At 49.5% G+C, this 18,375-nt stretch overlaps 1 protein-coding gene across 7 annotated transcripts in view; it reads right to left on the reverse strand.

The window, feature by feature from the left end:
• The window catches only part of Mtcl1 (microtubule crosslinking factor 1), a 122,994-nt gene extending 105,104 nt beyond the window's left edge, over positions 1-17,890 (reverse strand). For 3 of the 7 annotated variants that reach the window (XM_087902435.1, XM_087902434.1, XM_087902437.1), the window contains exons 1-3: positions 16,794-17,890; positions 6,793-7,017; positions 4,680-4,838 (exon numbers count right to left, since the gene is read on the reverse strand). In XM_087902435.1, the coding sequence (XP_087758561.1) occupies positions 4,680-4,838; positions 6,793-7,017; positions 16,794-17,825 (1,416 nt within the window). In that variant the 5' untranslated portion in view covers positions 17,826-17,890. The remainder of the gene's footprint in view (positions 1-4,679; positions 4,839-6,792; positions 7,018-16,793) is intronic. The other 4 variants (XM_087902436.1, XM_087902439.1, XM_087902438.1 and 1 more) reach the window with 2 other exon arrangements.
• Positions 17,891-18,375: the final 485 nt, after the last annotated feature.

The raw sequence follows: 18,375 nt of genomic DNA on the forward strand, positions 1-18,375 counted from the left end.
TAGACGACTCCACAGACAGAGGAATATGACTTCCTCAAACCTTCACATCTGTACACTGAACACAGACAATATGCTCCCTGCCATGGGTTACTGCTGAAACTTTAAAGCTTCGCTCTGATGGAATTACATGAAAATCTCCACCCAGACTAGGAGCAGCCAAAGTCTCTGGTACACACAGACGCATAACATCAGCTACTTGGTTATTAAGCACAATGACATCACATCCAGGGTCTGGAAAAGATGACCCGCAAAAAGCCTCCGGTTTCTGGTGGCTCCTGCGGTTCCTATTAAAGAAAACGAGGCCGTTTGAACCGAGCTCCTACAGCCGGTTCAGAGAACCAGAAGGAACCCCGATAAAATATACGAGCCCATTTGTTTGAAAGGAGCTCCTGTAACAGGTTTAGAGAAGCAAAGGGAACCCCAATAAAATTCTCTGGCTTAAATTCCACACACCTCACTCCAACGGCGTGCCTGCCTGACAGAGACCAGGAGAGACCGAACAGTCAAATAACACGAGCAAGTCATCCCTACTGATGTGACAGTGCCCTCTGAGTGACCGCTCGCAGGACAGTAACCTGAGCGCCACCCACCAGACTTCTCTTTCCCTGTTCCTACGCCACAAAACCTACTGCACTACCACTGGTCCAGTGTGCGGGGGGTGGGGGGGTGTCTCATTCTATTTTATGAAATGGAAATCATCCTAAATCTCAAAATCACAACTACCAACCAATGGGATCTGATATCAGCACACTCCTTTCCACGGTACTGATTCATTGGGGTGGCGTTATCTCTGTTGTTAGAAACTGCCAACTAATCTGGCTTCTTATTATTTGTGTCTAGTTTATGACTGGCTTAAAAGCTGGGGGAGGGTGTTATTGTAGAGTAAAAGAACATAAGGGGGACCATCTTTGAAAAGTGAAAGCTAACCAGGCCAGGTGGCGCACGCCTTTAATCCCAGCACTCGAAAGGCAGAGGCAGGCGATCTCTGTGAGTTTGAGGCCAGCCTGGTCTACAGGGCAGGTTCCAGGACAGGTTCTAAAGCTACACAGAGAAACCCTGTCTCAAAAAGAAAAAAAAAGAAAAAAAAAGTGAAAGCTAAGCTAGCTCACCCACTCTCCCTTTCTGAGATTCTGTGGGAGATCTGTGAAGAAACAACACAACAGTCCAGGACCAAAACGGCTTGAACTCTGCGGGAGGGCCAAGGACCTGGTTCCTGGACGCAGGGACCGTGAGTAATCAAGCACAGAGAGCGACCAGGAGACCCGGCCAAGTAGGTCAGCCCTCTTGCCTTCACATCTATCAACAGAGAAAGTGAGTTTCCCATGACACGCCTGTTTACCTTTAAAGAGGACCGGAGAGGAAAGCCCTTTGTCACCCTTTGACAGCCCTATCCCTGCTCCAGTTTGCATCCTGGGTGGGGGAAGGAGGGCAGGGAGACAGAGTGAAGGCAAAGTAGTGAGTAATGGTCCCCTGTGTCATGTTCAGAAGTCAGACAAGTCTTCAGCAAGTCTGTTGAAGACCGAAGGGCACTGTCAGAAGGATGGAGAGGAGAAAAAGGACTTGGCACCATGCACACTATCACCCCACATCTTCAAGTATGATAGAAGAAAATCATTTTAAGGGAGCTGGAGAGATGGCTCAGTGGTTAAGGGCACTGACTGCTCTTCCAGAGGACCCGGGTTCAATTCCCAGCACCCACATGGCAGCTCACAACTGTCTGTAACTCCAAAACCTGACAGCCTCACACAGGCATACATGCAGGCAGAACACCAACACACATAAAATACAAATAAATAATTTTAAAAAAAGAGAGAGGTTAAAAACTCACGCAACAAAACCAACCATTTCAAGGGTATAAATCAACAGCACTTGGCACACTTATATGGGGTATAAAACCACCACCTTGTCTGCTTGGTCCTGAAACACACGCATCACTTCCAAGGCAATTCCAAACCCATAATAGCTACAATTCCATAACTACTGGAAGCCACCTGATTACAAAAATTTTTGCAAAGGCAATTATCACTGAAAAAGCAGAACAGAGTCCAGAGCTGGTGGCAAACACTGCAGATGGGTGCGAAGGGTAGTGACTGTTACCACCAAGAGCCCTAGCGACTACAGGACCCTAGGAGAGGCGGAAGGACCACAGCAGGGCTGCTCAGGTCCTCTGAGACCAGGCGCCTACATGCAAGAAGGGCTCTGTTATTGGGAAACAAGAAAAACCCGTGCATTTTTAGGTCACTATGCATCACTTTACAAAACGTCAGAAGTCAACCACGAAGAACAAAGCTCATCAGGGCCAAACTCATCTGCGTAATTTTAGTGAAAACAGTCCATCTATGGAGACCCAGCTGGCGTTTCCCAGCAACCCCTCTTCCACCACCTTGGGACCCTGCATCCCTGGCTCCATCATTCTCTTCACCCAGCATCCTCGGCCAGCGTCTAACTCTCCTGAGACTCCTGTATGTTATGCAATCCTTTAGCGGTTTGGTATAAAAATATCATCCCACCGGGCTGACGGCAACTCCGGTGGTGAAACTTACCCCACCTCTCCTGAGCCATTTTATCCCACTGGATCACTGAACCCACAGGGAGGGGCTGATCTCCTCCTCCCGTCGACCTGAGCCAGCATGGGGCTCCGAGATGACCCTGCTTTACTTCTCATGTAGAAAACAACAGCAGGCATCTCTTCCTCCCAAGGAATCCCAAGTCTCACGAAATCCACTTAAACATATGCAGACTCTTCCCTTGCTTAAAATATCTATGCAGTCAGTCTTCAGCATCCATGTGCTCCACACAGATAAATTCAACCAACCAGGGGTATAAAACAGTCCACCAAAATATTGCGGCCAACCTGATTTCGTAGCCTTGATTTTTAGGATTCACGTCGAAACGACATTAACAAAACAAGTCTTTATAAAGTGACGATATTGTATTAGACATAATAAATAGCACAGAAATAAATAAAGTATGCAGATGGGCTCAAGTTCTATCGAAAGGCTTATCAGTTTATGTAAGAGACTCGAACATCTCTGGACTTCAGTATCTGCGGGGGTCCTGGTAACACTATATACATAATACATATGTGTGTATGTATGTATGTATGTGTGTAGTTAATTTTAATACCAAAACACCTATCCAAACCAATCTTATAAAATATACTACTGAATTATTTTCTGTGCACACAGGTAGGGATTGACCTGTAAAACAACACAGTTTCCGAAAACCAAGACCAAAGGAAAAGCAGACAATAAAAGGTACCAGTGATAGTGAGTGAGGCGAAAAAAGAAAAAAAAAATCCGTGAGTAGAGGGCAAACTCCTCCAGCCTGTGGATGAACCAGGCAGCAATTAGGGGCTGCGCTGCACTCATGATGGAAGCCAGCCTTGCAGCATCGCACCCCTTGCAGCACCCCTAGCAAGCCGTGATGGCCATCTGTGCTCACTCCCTCACCCGGCATGTGTTCAGGCCCACATTCAGGCTCAAGGATTCCACGGTGAACCAGACAGACAAGCCCCTGCCCCTTCCAACGGAGTTCACATTATACGGGGCATTAGCTGGACAGATGAGAGAACAAGAAACCATAAGCAAAGGCCGTGGGGTGACACAAGACGTGGCGGCAGCATTGCTTTGCTGTGGTTTGTGCTTTGCAAATATCCCTGGGTACCCTGAAGGACTATACAGTGTACTTCCATGTCTTCAGCCCCAGAACTCGGGACCCCGCCTGCATAAGGTGGGGTGCTGCGCATTTGGGTGGGAACGACTAAATGAAACAAATGGACCCAGAAGACGTGAACTGCTACTGAGGCTACCAGCAGGTCACGCGCCCGCTTGAACCAGCCTCCCCCAGCGCTGCCTACTTCATCGGTATGCAGGGTGTTTTCCAAGAAAACACGCAGCTACAGTCTTGTAACAAAGTCAAAAAGAATGCCGTCAGGATTTACATTGCCATATGCAAATGAAGTGCTTTTCTAGACTACTTTGTCAGAATAATCACTCTGAAACATTCGGGAATATCTGTACCTAGATATAGATGTCTGTGTTGGATCCTATCGGCTGAATAATACATAGACATGTGTGCAGCACGAATCTATTTACAGAGAGCTTTGTTGTTGCATAGTTACAGGGTCTTACTATGTAGCCTTGGATGGCCCGGAGCTGGCTACGGAGATCAGGCTGGCCTTGAACGCATTGATTTCTGCCTGCCTCAGCCTCCCAACTGCAAGGCTTAAAAGGCGTAAGCCACTGGCTGATAACAGAGTTTTCATGGACAAATATAATTTACTCACAGCTCACATGAAAAGAAAAAAAAATGCAGTGTGGGGGGAGCTACTGGTTAATTCTGTAATAACACACTGCACTTAGACACACTGAAGGGATTAATGGTCAGCTCACTTGAACAGAAATGATAGAAAATAAATTTAACTAGAGTTTCAAAGCCTTTTATGTAAAAAGGGCAGATAGCAAGTATTTTTGGCTTTGTAAGCAACCTACAGTCTTTGTTGCAAAATTTCCTTAGCATCTGCGTGTCTGTGACTTATTTTTCATCTACAATGAAAAAAATAATATATATCTTTTCTCCTGAGCCAAATAGCCTTGCACTACTTCTTGACTCCTGCCATCCAGCATAACAGTGAGATGTGAGGAGCCCCTAACTCCTGTGCCGTGCGTGCGCCTTACCTCCTTAAATCTCTCCAGCTCGTTCTGGAGGGCCTGTCGGGATATCTCCACCTCAATCACCTGCTGCCGGAGAGTCTCATTGTCATCCTCAGCTTTAGCACGCTTCTCCTCCACAGTCTCCAGCTCGTGGTGCAATCTGACGGACACATCTTTGGCTACCTGCATTTGACACACAGGGATATGAAGTCCAGGGGGGTGGGGCGTGGATGCTAAGGGAACATTCGGACAGCCTCAGAGGAAGAACCATTAGCTTAGTCATAGCAAGAACTTGGGAAATACGCGCCAGGCTTACATTTAACGAAGAAAGTACTGCATGCTGAGCATCCCTGATCCAGGAATCGAACCTCTAAAATGCTCTAAGATCTGAACCCCTTTAGACACAAGCTCTTTGAATACCGAATACAGACTTACTGTTTCTATTGCTGTGATAAAACACCGTGACCTAAAGCAACTCGGGGAGGAAAGGGTTTATTCCACTTACACTCCCACACAATCCAGCGCAGAACCTCAAGGCAGGGGTGGTGTAGTGGCAGGAGCTGAAGTAGAGGGCATGGAGGGGAGCTGCTCACTGGCTTGTTCCCCATGGCTCGCTCAGTCTGTTTTCTTATACCATCCAGAACCACCAGCCCACGGACGGCACTACCTGCAATGAGCTGGGCCCTCACCCATCAATCATCAATTAAGAAAAGGTCCTACAGAGCTGCCTATAGGCCAGGCTTATGGAGGCATTTTCTCAGCCGAGAGTCCCTCTTCTCAGATGTGCCTAGCTCGTGTCGGGTAGACAGCAAACTATGCACCCCAGATACTCGGTGTCTAATTTAAGATATGAAACTCTATTGTAAAGGAGAAAATGGTTTTCAAAACGACTAAGCCGCCCTGGATAGGATTGTCTTCTCACGGAATATCAGCATTGATGCCAATTCTCCTCACACTCATATGCTTCCTGACAAACAAATCAATGCTAAACCTAAAACTGCTTGCTGGTAGTTGCGCACAGCCAGACAGTGGTGGTGCACACCTTTAATCCTAGGACTCGGAGGCAGAGGCAGGCTGATCTCTGTGAGGTCAAGGTCACCCTGGGTTACAGAGTGAGTGCCAGGACAGGCTCCAAAGCTACATAGAGAAACCATTTCTTGAAAGAAGAAAAAAAAAAACCCTAAAAGCAATAAAAAATAAAAATTCTGTATGCCGTAGATGATCCACAGAGTCAAGTTTTTCAAGACATTTTCTGCGGCTCTTTGTGGTTAAAACCTTGCAGTGCTCAAAGCAATTAAACTCTTTTACTTTCTTTTTTAATTTTATTTATTTCATGTGCATGAGCGTTTTTGCCTGCATGTTTTGCATGCCGTGCCCATGGAGGCTAGGAGATAGTGGTAGATCCCCCAGAACTGGAGTTGTAGATGGTTGTGAGCCACTATGTGGTCGCTGGGAATGGAGCCCAGGTCCTTTGCCAGAGCAGCCAGTGGTCTTAACCACTGAGCCTTCTCTCCAGCCCAAAGCTCCTTTACTGTCCGACAGCGAGACAACCAGAAATCACCGTTTCTCACACTGACTGGCGCTGCATGAGTGACTGAGGACCAATAGGAGCCAAGATTATTCCTGGCTTATTAGGGAAAGCCGGATGCGGTTTCGGTCTCAGAACCTGAGGCAGTCTGGAGAATCCACATCCAGATCCATGACTGGATGATGAGGTCATCGGCTTTGCCGTCTGACTTTCAACCAGTGATTTTCATTCGTTCCTCATCTCTTTAAGATACTTAATTTCAGTCGGGCGGTGGTGGCGTACGCCTTTAATCCCAGCACCCGGGAGGCAGAGGCAGGCGGATCTCTGTGAGTTCGAGACCACCCTGGTCTACAAGCGCTACTTCCAAAGTGACAGAAAAAACCTTGTCTCTCCAAAAAAAAAAAAAACCTTAAATTTTATTTTATGTGTAAAGGTATTTGCCTACATGTCTGTATGTCACGTGCATCCCTAGTACCTACTGAGACCGGAAGAGCACATCTATATTATGGGAAATGTTTGCAAATACCATGTGGATGCTGGGAATCGAATCCATATTGAGTGGGTAGGTAGGTGCATCCTAGCCGCTGGATGCCGCGTGCGCGCACTCACCTTCAAATCCTGCTCCAGGCTTCTGATGAGCTCCCCGTCCACCTGCCCCGTTTCTGCCACCTTCAGGCTTTTCTGCTCAGCCTTCCTGAGTCGGTACTGCAGGATCCTGCAGTTCTTGTTGGCGCGGTCCAGCTCTCTCCGGAGCTCCTGCAGCTGGTAGCCGTCCTCTTCCAGGTAGCTGTCTCTCATCTCCTCCATCTCTGCGCGGAGTTCATCGAGTTCATCCTAGGGAGCCAGACGCCAAGGGTGAGCCAGGCCCTAGCAGGAAGGCAGCCTCTCTCCATCCGGGAGCCCACCCCACTCCACCCAATACACCCAATGTCGAATGCCCACACATACCCAACAGCTTGTAGCCATACCAAGGGACCACTGGAAATTCTCATAAGAGACGGTAAACTCACCAAGTATTCTTCTTCTTCTTCTTCTTTTAAATTATTTATTTATTATGTATACAGTATTTTGTCTGTATGTTTGTCTGCAGGCTAGAAAAGGGCACCAGACCTCATTACAGATGGTTATGAGCCACCATATGGTTGCCGGTATTGAACTCAGCACCTTTGGAAGAGCAGGCAATGCTCTTAATCACTGAGCCATCTCTCCAGTCTCCAAGTATTCTTCTGAACTGAAGATCTAAAACAGTCCCCATGACTCCTTACATATCCAGAAGAGAAATCACCTCTACAAATAACCAAGCCTTCAGAGGCGAGCCAAAGGCACCAGTTACGCACTAAGATGAACCAGACAGACCTTCCACCTTCAATGGATATAAAATTTAGCAGGATACTAACTGCTGACTGCCGTGGAATTACGAAAAGCCTGCAAAGACATTTCTAAAATTTTATTCTAAGATACAAATGTCAACATTCAATGATTCTGATGAGAAACATTTTCTACTACTTCAAATACACGCTGAGTTTAGTTTTGCTTTGTTTTTCAATCTATCCTGCATTTCTCAAACCTCCCATTTTTACTATAAAGACGGGCACTCTGGACGCAAAAACATTGCACAAAATGATACAGTCCACTCCTCCGCACTGAGCTCTGGCCTTAGGTCTCTGCCCAGATCAGTCAAAATAAAACCATACTGTTTCCCATGCCACCAAACAAAACTGTGTTGTTATGTGACCTTCTGAAAAATCAGGATGTCCCAAGCAGGCCAGTCTCAATGCCATGGTAACACACTCCCTGGTACTTTCATCGGGAGCAGAGTAACCTGCGGTAACCCGAGAAGAACGCTCTTTTCCTCTGGTTCCTCTGGTTCCCGTCTCCCTGGTCCTGCCTTACAGGCAGGGTCACTGTGAAGCACCCAGCCTGCTGTTTGCTTCTGCTGTCTTCAGTCTGCCTAGAAAATCAACAGTAGCCCAAGGAACTCTGGATTCAAAGGAACAGATGAGCTTGATTCCAGAATTGCCAACAAAACCGTTTCCTTACCTGAGGCTTAGCCCCCTGGCTTCCCTCCTACCCTACAGCCCAGACTCCTGGAAGTGTTATTTTCTCAGTGGGTGACTCTCCTCCCAGGCTCCCAAATTCCAATCCTAATTCAGGTTTCGAGCCTCAATCCCAAACATAAAGAAACCCTTCGAAGGCTCCAAGCTTCCCAGCAGGCCTCCAGATCCTTGGGAGTCTACTCTACGGCAGTGGAGTTAACCTTTGGTATGTAAATTCTATGACTCCGCCCACAAACCAAAGCATTCAGGATTTCTTTTCTTACTCAAATTCCTGCCCAACACCCCTCCCCATCACACTGGGCCTTGGGGCTCCTCAGGGCCTGGAGCCCTCTGCTACCTTTCTTCCCTCAAAGAAATGTTTCTGCCTAGATCCCCGGGGCCAATACCCTCTCATAATGTGTAAAGCACATGGGTTAAGGCCCTCTGACCAGTCCCAGGGTGTTTGTCTGTCTCCCTCTTTTTTCCCATCTCTTATCGCCAATTAGTAATATAAGTGTTTTGGTTTTTTTCTTTTTTCCCCAGTTTCTCAACCTACTCAAAAGTGAGCTCTGAAGGCTGGAGACCTTGTCCCCTGGCCCTTACCCAGAGTGGCATAAGGCTCACAGCAGGCTCTCAAAAACAAGAAACATCAACACGTAGAAAAGACCAAATCATCAGGACAATGGAACTCAAACTTAACTGCAACATTGCTTTGCTGCTGTCTTGAGGACTGGTAAAGAAACCCCCAAACCTGCAAATGTAGAGCCGTATACTGAATGAATATATATTCTGCTGAATAGGAAATATTTCAAAATATTTCAAGGAAAAGAAACTAGGGAAAAACACTAAAGGAAAGCACTCTAGGAATTTCCGAAACTTGTTTAATATTTGGTGATACAAATGCCTACAGAATAAGAGGCCTCAATTATTCCTATTAATTTTGTTCAATTAATACTGAGGCCCTAGAAAAAGAAGAAACTCTCACCCACACTTGAACGCCCTCAATAGCCTTTTTGGCCCTCCTATGTGGTTTGTTCCAGGGTTCTCAGGGTTCTCACCACCCTCCCCAATCCTGATTTGTTCTTAAAGCTGGGGGCTGACTTACAATAAAGGACTTGGCTCCCAACATCTGGGCCTCAGCCTGACAAGACCCCGAACGGAAAGAAATGTCCTGAAAGGGAGATTATCTTGGGTAAAGGTGAAGTGAAAGAAACAGGTGGAAATCCTGGTGGGCATGCCTGGAGGAAGATGCTCTCCAGTTAACCTCAGCTATACAGAATATTCTAGAACACAAACTGGGAGCCCATCCCCCCAACCCCAGCTTGTAGCTTCCTCCTAGCTGCCCACTATCCTGATCAACAGAATCCCTGTGGGCTGCTGGCCAGCTAATCCAACCCGATAGGTGAGATCTGGATTCAATAGGACACTCTGTCAAAACACTAATAATAAAATGAAGATCAACTGTCAACTCCCGGCATCCAGAGGAGCACACATACACGTGTATGCTTGCATAGACGCATGTGTGCGCACGCGTACACACACGTGTATACACACACACACACACACACACACACACACAAACCATCACCCGCTAATGCTCAAAAAAACCCTCACCCTCTTATAGAATATTTTATGCTAACATTGAAAATATGACTAAAATAAATCTATTCTGGGTGTGGTGCACACACCTTTAATCGCAGCACTCTGGAAAGCACGGGTAGGTGGATGAGCCATAGTTTCTCTCAGGGGTTTTCAACCTGTAGGTCATGACCCCTTTGGGGTTGCCTAAAGCCATCGGAAAACAGAGATGTTTAGTTATGATTCATAACCGGAGCAAAATGACAACTGAGAAGTAGCAATAAAAATGATGGTATGGTTGGAGTTACCACAACATGAGGAACTGTATTAAGGGGTCGCAGCAAGGCTGGCAACCACTCATTAGCCTACCTAGTGAGATCCAATCTCAAAAAAAAAAAAAAAAAGCCAAGGTATTAATGCTTAGAATTATCTGTTCTGTTTTCCTTAGTTTCCACACATTACAATAGAGGAAGCTCGTCCACCCTACTGCTGACTGTGCCTGAGCAATGAGTTAAACAGCTATTAGCAGCTAAAAGCAGTTTCCGATGCACCTTCACCTCTGTGAATAAATATCCCTGGAAAGAAGCAGTGTCTGGCTGTAACCGACTCCCTTGAAGGAGTCCGTGTCTGCGGAGACTGGGGACCGGCTGGAATTTCAGTACTGTGGGAAGATTAGAATTTTGTGGGCTCTGAAGCTAATTACTTTATCTTAGGCGAGCGTTAGCCTTTTGGAGCAGCCACGCCTGGTCCCACTCTGGATCTGAACAAACACCTCATGGTAACAAAGTCTCCCCTTGACACAGCGACAGCTCCCACCAAGCCAAGAGCCAAGCACCCTGGGCCTATAATTCCCCCGTTGCTGTAGCCACCTCTCTGCTACACCACCCCCAATGTGTTTTAGGTTGCTTTACATATATAGCTCTCTTTGTTCCGTAAAACCACAAAAGCCCTGTGAAACCGCTTTCACGTCGGAATTGGGAGTAACCTAAATCGGAGCTCCTGGGCCATGGTCACTCAAGATGGCTCCAGAACAAAGTACTTCTTATTCTCTTTAAGATGAGAGCCGTGATTTTTCTGCTGACACCCCCAAACCACTGAACAGGCCATATGTAGACAGATAATTTTATTCTGGGTACAAATAGCCACCCACATTGGTAGAACTGGATGCTAGAAAAAGATCCGAATTATTTTCATGTCAATCACTGTTTCCATAACCTCGTATTTTACATCCATTTCTGAAACAGAGAGTACCCTGTATCATGTACTTTAACCTCGGAACTAACCCTAAAATAAATCTCCATTTTCAGGGACAAAGAAACCAAACAGTGGCCAGACCCTGTAATCTAGGTCTCAGAGCTAAGAAAGGAAAGTTGACTGCAAACACGGCTGTCTCTGCTACCACACTACAGCCGCGAGTAAATACAACAAATTGCCTGTTACAGGCAGGGCAGACGAGACAGTAACAAACCTGCAATTGTACTTTTTAAAAGCCCAACATCCATGTAAGCTAAGGAAAGTTGCCTGGCATTTAGAGACTGAGAGTGGATGGCACACATCCACATCTGTTAGAGCAACTGGTACCCAAGAAATCACTGCAGCAGACGGGGAAGAGACAAGGATTCTCATTTTAAAAGCCAGGAACCTGAGAGTTCAAATGTTCTCCTGACACAGCAGGCCTGTTTCAAAGGTAAACTGAGGCTGGCGTTTCAACTCTTTCTATGGCCTGGAAAATTGTGGTCTTTAGATTACCCCAGAGGCTAATTATTGACCATGTAAGACGGCAGTAGCCACTTGAAACCCGAAAAGGCGCTATGACTGGGACAGGGGTCAGGGTGGATTGTGATGGTTCTTTCTGAGGACATGCGACATTTCAGAAGACAGTGTGTTCCTGAACATGAGAGACGTCTGCCATTTTTGTCATTTTTTAAGACTATCAAACAAAGCAGAACACGCATTGTTTCTGGCAGATAGAATTTTGATACAGTAAATAAAGTCAAAGAAAATGCTGATGTCTCCACCCCACACACATATAATTTCTTTCTTTTCTGAAAATGCTGATGTCTCCACCCCACACACATATAATTTCTTTCTTTTCTTTTTAAGATGTAGTATTACTTTTTTATTTACGTGTATGTGCCTGCATGGATTTATGTGAACCGTGTGTGGGCAGTTGCCCTCTGAGGCCAGAAGGCATGGGATCCTTAAGAGCTGTGGTGAGCTTCCAGGTGGGTGCTGGAACGGAACCCAGGTCCTCTGCAAGAGCAGCAAATGCCCTCAACTGCTGAGCCATCTCTCCAGCTCCGACGCCCTTTTAATGCAGAATTTATAAGGGGGAAAAAAGCACTATCCTTAATCAATAGTGCTTTTGAGCATTAGACTGCTTGGATAATTTTAAATATTAGGTCATTATCTCATTCAAAAACTACATATTTATGATATATTTTTATCTGTAAAAAAATTACATTGTGTTTATTCTTGGGGGGAGGGGTTACACACCACATGCTTAAGGAAGCCAAGAGAATTAACTTTCAGAAATTGGCTCTGTCTCCTCCCACCAGGTATGTGGCAGGCATCAAACCCAGGTTTGGCAACAACTTTGATTACCCACTAAGCCACCTCCCTGCACATTAACTGCATTTTTAAGATATTTTATGTAAAATGGATTCTTAAGGTCGCGTGAGGCTGTCCAATGACTCCCCTTTGCTACAGATAACGAACCAAGCCTTTTAACAGACATCAAATCAGAAGGGTGTTGGGTGCCACCTGTGCGGGAGAGTAAAACAACATTCTATCCATAAAAACAAAATCCAGGGTTTCTTGGTATAACTACCCAAACTCTAGATCACACTAATGATGATATTCAAATGTCATTTCTCTTCACCAAAGATTAACGGCACATATGGGTGACAATGCCGTAATAAAATCCATCCATCACTTGGTGCCTGAATGTTAAAAAAGATCAGTAACTATTCCTATATTAATGATTCTTTGCAAACAGACCCAGCGGGAACACTGACAGTCCTTTGGTTACTGTTGCAATAGTCTCCTCCTCCGGGAGTTTACCGCAGAAAATACTGTCTTTTGTCATATAGGAATAATCCGCCTCATTTCCTTTGGGACAATGGAAATGCTCTGTGCAGAGGACCAGCTGTAGCTGGGCAGGCCCAGGGATGGCTACTATTGTTTACCAAGTCACAGTCCAGCCAGCATTGAGTGGCGACTGTCCCAGGCCACAACATCTTGCCACCTAAGATTGGCATATTGGTGCTTTCATGGCCAAATAAAGAATGCCTATGCGAAGCAGAATGTCGGGGAAGAATAAAGAATATCCATGTTAACATCCCCTCCCCGCCCCCGCAAAGAAAAAGGAAGGCGAAGGAAGGGGGAGGGGAGGAGGGAGGAACTGACCCTCCAGAGGCTGAGATGCTAATGCTTGTCCCGTACTAACACCCACCCTCGGGCCACGCTGTGCACCTGCCCTTCAGTGAGCCAAATGGAACAAACCCTGTTCGCCCAAAACTAAAACTCTCCTCAAAACCTCAGGATGTTCTGGGTGCCAAGTCTGTGCTTAGTATCCAGACGATGGGGTTCAATCCACGTGACCTCCCACAAAAGCTCAATGATTAAGAAATCACTCCTCCCAAGAAGCCAATGTTCCCGCCTCATTTTTTTTTTTTTTAAGTAAAAGTGATTCTTAGAAAATAACCGAGAAGGCGGAGCAGAAAGAAACAGCCCTTGCTAGCCTAGCACTGGGCCACCACGCAGGACATCCGGATGGTGTCCACTGTCCAGGGGCACGCTGTGAGCACGTCACAGTAAAGAGTGAAAGACTGCTAAGACATTTTCGAAACCTGCCAGTGAACTCAGTGCTGACCTCGGAAGAAAGCCCGCAGAAACGGAGGGCAGCCCCACTTGTCCGATTGTCCCAGGGCGCTCAAGCGAGAATGCCGGGCAGGGAGGAACCAGGCGAGCGGTTGGTGAATTCGGTCCTCAGCAATAAGAAACTTGTCTGGGTTTGTCTAGAACAGACCCAAAGGCATGGGATACCTACGCTGGATACCTTAATTTCTGAGTATTCTCTGTGAGTTCATCAGAGGTCAAAGGACACTCCAAGTGTGTTTCTACTTGTCCTTTCGAGCAGAGGCAAGCCATCGGAACGGAAGCATTCTGCCCTTTTCATCTAATCATCTAGTGCCCTTTGGTGAAAGAACGGACAATTAGCGATGACCCAACATGCTCCTCACAGAAGAGAAAGTGTACGAACCCAAAAGATGCCCTTTAAATTTCCTTACCAGTGAGACATCCTCCCAGACCTCATTTTCTTATTCCAGATGCTTTGGTCAAACCAGAAAGTTCTGAACGGCCATGGTAACAGTTCTCTCTCAGAAAATAATATGATGCTTCGCGAAATCACAACATCCAGAACCTGTAAGCGTAAAACCTCTGGACAAAAATCTCTTCTTAGAGAACACCGGTGCAGGCAGATGCTGTTATCTCAGGAGCTCTGTACAAGAAGCATGCATCCCTCTACCAAGGGGGGGAGGGGGCAAGATACCCCAGTGCAGCATCAATAAGCAAAAGGCAAAATGAAGTTTATAACTTACACATTCTAGCTACCACAAGCAAAAAAGGGATGACTACGGCCCACACCTCATGAGGTCAGGGCAGGCTCGTTGACCTGTAGGAGAGTCTGTTAGGATCCTTGTTCTTCTGAAAACTGAACTACTATATATAAGGAGCTTCTGAAGGACCCAGCAGACACAAGGCATACATGTACGAGGCAATTATTCTGGCTTCCTGCTCCTCCTTCAGACCCCTTCTAACCAATTCTTTCTCCAGCTGTCCAAGGAAAGGCTGACGGATGGGCTCCAGGGCTCAGCAAACAGACAGCCAGGACACTTTGTCCCCGGGAAGCAGCAACTGAACATTTCTGGCAAATCAAACCCTACCAGTGGGATTTCTGTAGCCTTTCACAGGTCAGTGAGACATACTCATTATGGGCCTTTCACCTGAGAAGAAAACAGGTCCCCTAGGAAAGCAAGAGAGAGCTTGAAGCATTGTGTGGTGGAGTACGGCAGCCTGGCTGGCAGGCAGAGCGCAGCCTGGGAGGAGGCTCTGCAGAGGGCAAATGGAAGGGAGCACCACTTCTGAGCAAGATGCCAGTGTCTGAGGAATCAGAGTTAGGATGGGCGTAACAGCAGCAGGGTCTGGAAGGTGAGGGCCGGTAGCACAGATCTTGCTTAGCGTGCTCGGCCCTGGGTCCTACACCTACCATGCTGGAGTGCGAAGGATGCAGGCAAATCCCAAACCATATTGGAAAGGTCCAATGAGAGGTCAAATAGGCAAAATAAGACTCCAAGGTCAGACAGCTGCTTCCATCCACTGGGGGTTAATCAAAGGTTTAAAATAGAGGAAGGCAAGGCAAATACAGCGGTTATCCAAAAAATAGCTTAGAAAGGGTGTCTAGGCGGCCTGCTCTCAGATCGAGGATGCTGTGACAGTTTCTTTAAAGAAAACTCCATTTGCTGCTGCCCAGCAGTTTGGATCTGGAGGCCTGGGATTTGATCAGGACTACTGCAGGCCATGGGGCTGCAAACGCATGGTTTCCTTTCTCACCCCGCAGGACGCTGTGTTCGCTAGTGTTACTTTCATTAGACCCACACACAGACAGCATAGCTGCCTTCTCTGTCCACACCGTTGAAAAGTACCCTGCTGTCTATTACATAAGACCGAGCAGCAAAGGCACATACATTATCAGCAGCCTCCTGAAGTGTTCAGTTCTCGCTTCCGTCTGCCTTGCTTCACTACTGGACTCAAGAGTAACTTCTGGTAAACGATTTGGGTTCGGAGGACCCACAGTAGAGTGTGTTTCATTCCAGCTGGAATTGCTCACCAATCACCTTAAAGACCTGACCCCCACCCCCGCTCCATCCCAGCCTCAGCACAGGGCCTCAATCAGGCAGGTCCAACACCTGCTAACAAAACAAACCACACAATCCCCTGGGAAAAGCATGGGCAACCTGGCTCTGTGGAGGACATTCAACAGGACGGAAACAGAGGTGTGAAGAGATTTACATTCCTGGTGTTATTTACTAACCTGAGGGTTACAAAAATTAGATCACTTTCACACACACACACACCCGAAGTGCCCCGTTTTCTCCTATCAAACTGCCACTAACTCTCCACCCCCCTCCAGACCCCCCGCTGTTTTCTCTGTATAACCCAAATGTTTAACTCAACGCCCAACATTGTTTAAACCCTCTGCTCTGCAGGCCAGCCCCAAAGAGAAGAAGATGGAGTCCGATTATCCATCCCGGGGCTAACGAGACAAGACCATGGCTGGCAGGCCCCACTGGGTAATACTCAGAGTGTGGGAGGCTGCGGTTCCTTCGAAAGAGTCCTTCCCTGACACAGATTCTGAAAACCTACTTGTGGTCACTTACACTGGGCTGCTCCCACAAATACTGCTGTCCCTGAACACGGGCCGCAAGTTCAAGGCGCTTCTTCTGAATTTCACATTTGTTTGTGACTAAAAGGACCAGCCCCCTCTGCTACACCCACAAAGGCTTGGAGGAGACCGAATGCGGGCCCAGCTTTCTAAACCCTCAGGAGGACCTGCGGGCAAGTCCGGCACCTGGAAACCATACTGCACACAAGTGCTCGTGGAGGGTCACGGCTGGGCATTTAGATAACCCGCAACAGGTGACACTGGGGGGGGGGGTGTCCATGTATTCAAAAAGATTTACAGCCTCCCAAAAGGTATCGGCGAAAACACGCAAGACTTCTAAAAACAGTGAGAGCACAGGACTGAAAAACAGACCTACGGGTCACAAGTTTGGGGGTTCAGTTACTAGAACCTAGTAGATTTGGAGAGCAGTGAGGTGCAAAACAGAAGAGGTAAGGAGTAATGAGGCTCCCCCAGGAAACAGGGTTCGCAGGCAGCCAGAGGACCCGGGGTCGGCCTCTGAAACACCTGCCACCCCAGAGGTCGCTCACCTTGAGGTAGTCATTTTCCGAACGCAGTTCCTCCATCTCCCTCAGCAGCTCTTCCTCCTCGGCCACCACCAGGAGCCGGGGCTGTTCGCCCAAGTTAGGCTCCTTGGGGGTCCCGAGAATCGTCCGCTCCGGTAGCGTTCGGCCCCCAACATCCTCCAGCGAACCGGGTCCCGGGGACCCTGAGGGGACCCCGCCTGGGCTGCTTCGGCCCCCGAAACTGGCACCGGCGACAGGGGGCGCCGTGAGCAGGGCGGGGGGCTCGGGGCTGCCCGGCGGCGGCCCGCGGGCTCCAGAGCTCTGGGTGGGTGCTCCGCGCAGGGGTTCCCGGTCACTGGAGCCGGTGCCCGACTCGGCGTCGCTGCTGGCGGCAGGGAGCAGGCGCTGCTCATCAGACAAGGGTTCGGAGGCGCAGTCGGAGAGATCCGAGCTGCTGTCCGTGTGGCTGATACGCGAGCCGGCCACCGAGGTCACCGAGAGGGTCACGGCGGGAACCCGGGCGGCGGGAGCCGGGGGCCCGACGGCGCGAGCGGGAGGCGTCCCGGGGCTGCGCTTGACTTTGCGGCCCTTCGCGACGGCAGGCGGCGGCTCAGCCCCAGCTGGCCTCCCGACCCGGGGCAATGGTTCCGCCGGCCCCGAGCGCGCCGCCCTCCTGGTTCCCGGGGCGGCCTTGGCGCCACCAGCCGACCTGGCTCCGGAGCCCGGCGGCGGCTTGTCCTTCGCACCGGGGACTACGCCGCTGCGTCGGGAGAGGCGGCCGGGTGCGGCCGGGGGCCCGGGCGACGGCGGCGCCTTCCCAGTGAGGCTGGGCGAGCGGGGAGCGGCAGGAGTCGGGGCACGGCCCGCAGAGGAGGTGGTGGCCGTGGCGGGTCGCGTGTGCAGATCCTTGAGGAAAGGTCTGGCGGGCGAGGGTACGCGGTGCAGCCGCCTCCTCTCGGCCAGCGGGTGCAGGTGGTGGTGGCGGTGATGCTGGCCGGCTGGTTGCGGCTTGGTGTCCGGGGCGCCGCCGCCCGCGGGGCCGTTCAGTGTCTCCATGGCCCGGGCGGCGGCCGCGATCCGCAGCTCAGGCGGCAGATGCTCCGGGCGGCGGTGGCGGCGGCGTGCAGCCTCCCCGCGCGCCCGGTCATCACTGACCCCCTGCCCCGCCCGGCGTGCGCCCCGCGCTCCCGCCGTCCCCCCCCCCCCTCTCTGGGCACACCCGGGGGAGTTTCTCCCCTCGCTCAGGTCAACGGCGCTTGGGTTCTCGTGGCACAGCCGCCGCGGTCGTTCGCATCCCCAGCACCGTGCGTTCAGAGCTCGGAGGCAGCCGCGGCCTCGCACAAAAACACTTGTCTGGCGGCGCGCGCCTGGCTCCTGCGTTCCGCTCCCCGCCCACTGCTAGTCCGCGGGGACCGGCTGGCAGCCACGGCTTCTGCTTCTGCCCGGCGGCTCCGGCGGAGAGAAGCTGCACGCGCGCTCCCCTCCGCCCCGAACCCGGCGCGCACGCCCCGCCTCCTGCCAGCCTGCCGGGGAGGGGGAGGGGAAAGAAGGGGCGGGACGGGCTGGAGGGCGGGGCCGGAGCTCCTGGGGACGCGGAGTCCGAGTG

The sequence above is a fragment of the Myodes glareolus genome, chromosome 27 (genome assembly GCF_982192425.1).
Source record: "Myodes glareolus chromosome 27, mMyoGla1.1, whole genome shotgun sequence".
In the NCBI taxonomy this organism is placed as follows: Eukaryota; Metazoa; Chordata; class Mammalia; order Rodentia; family Cricetidae; genus Myodes; species Myodes glareolus.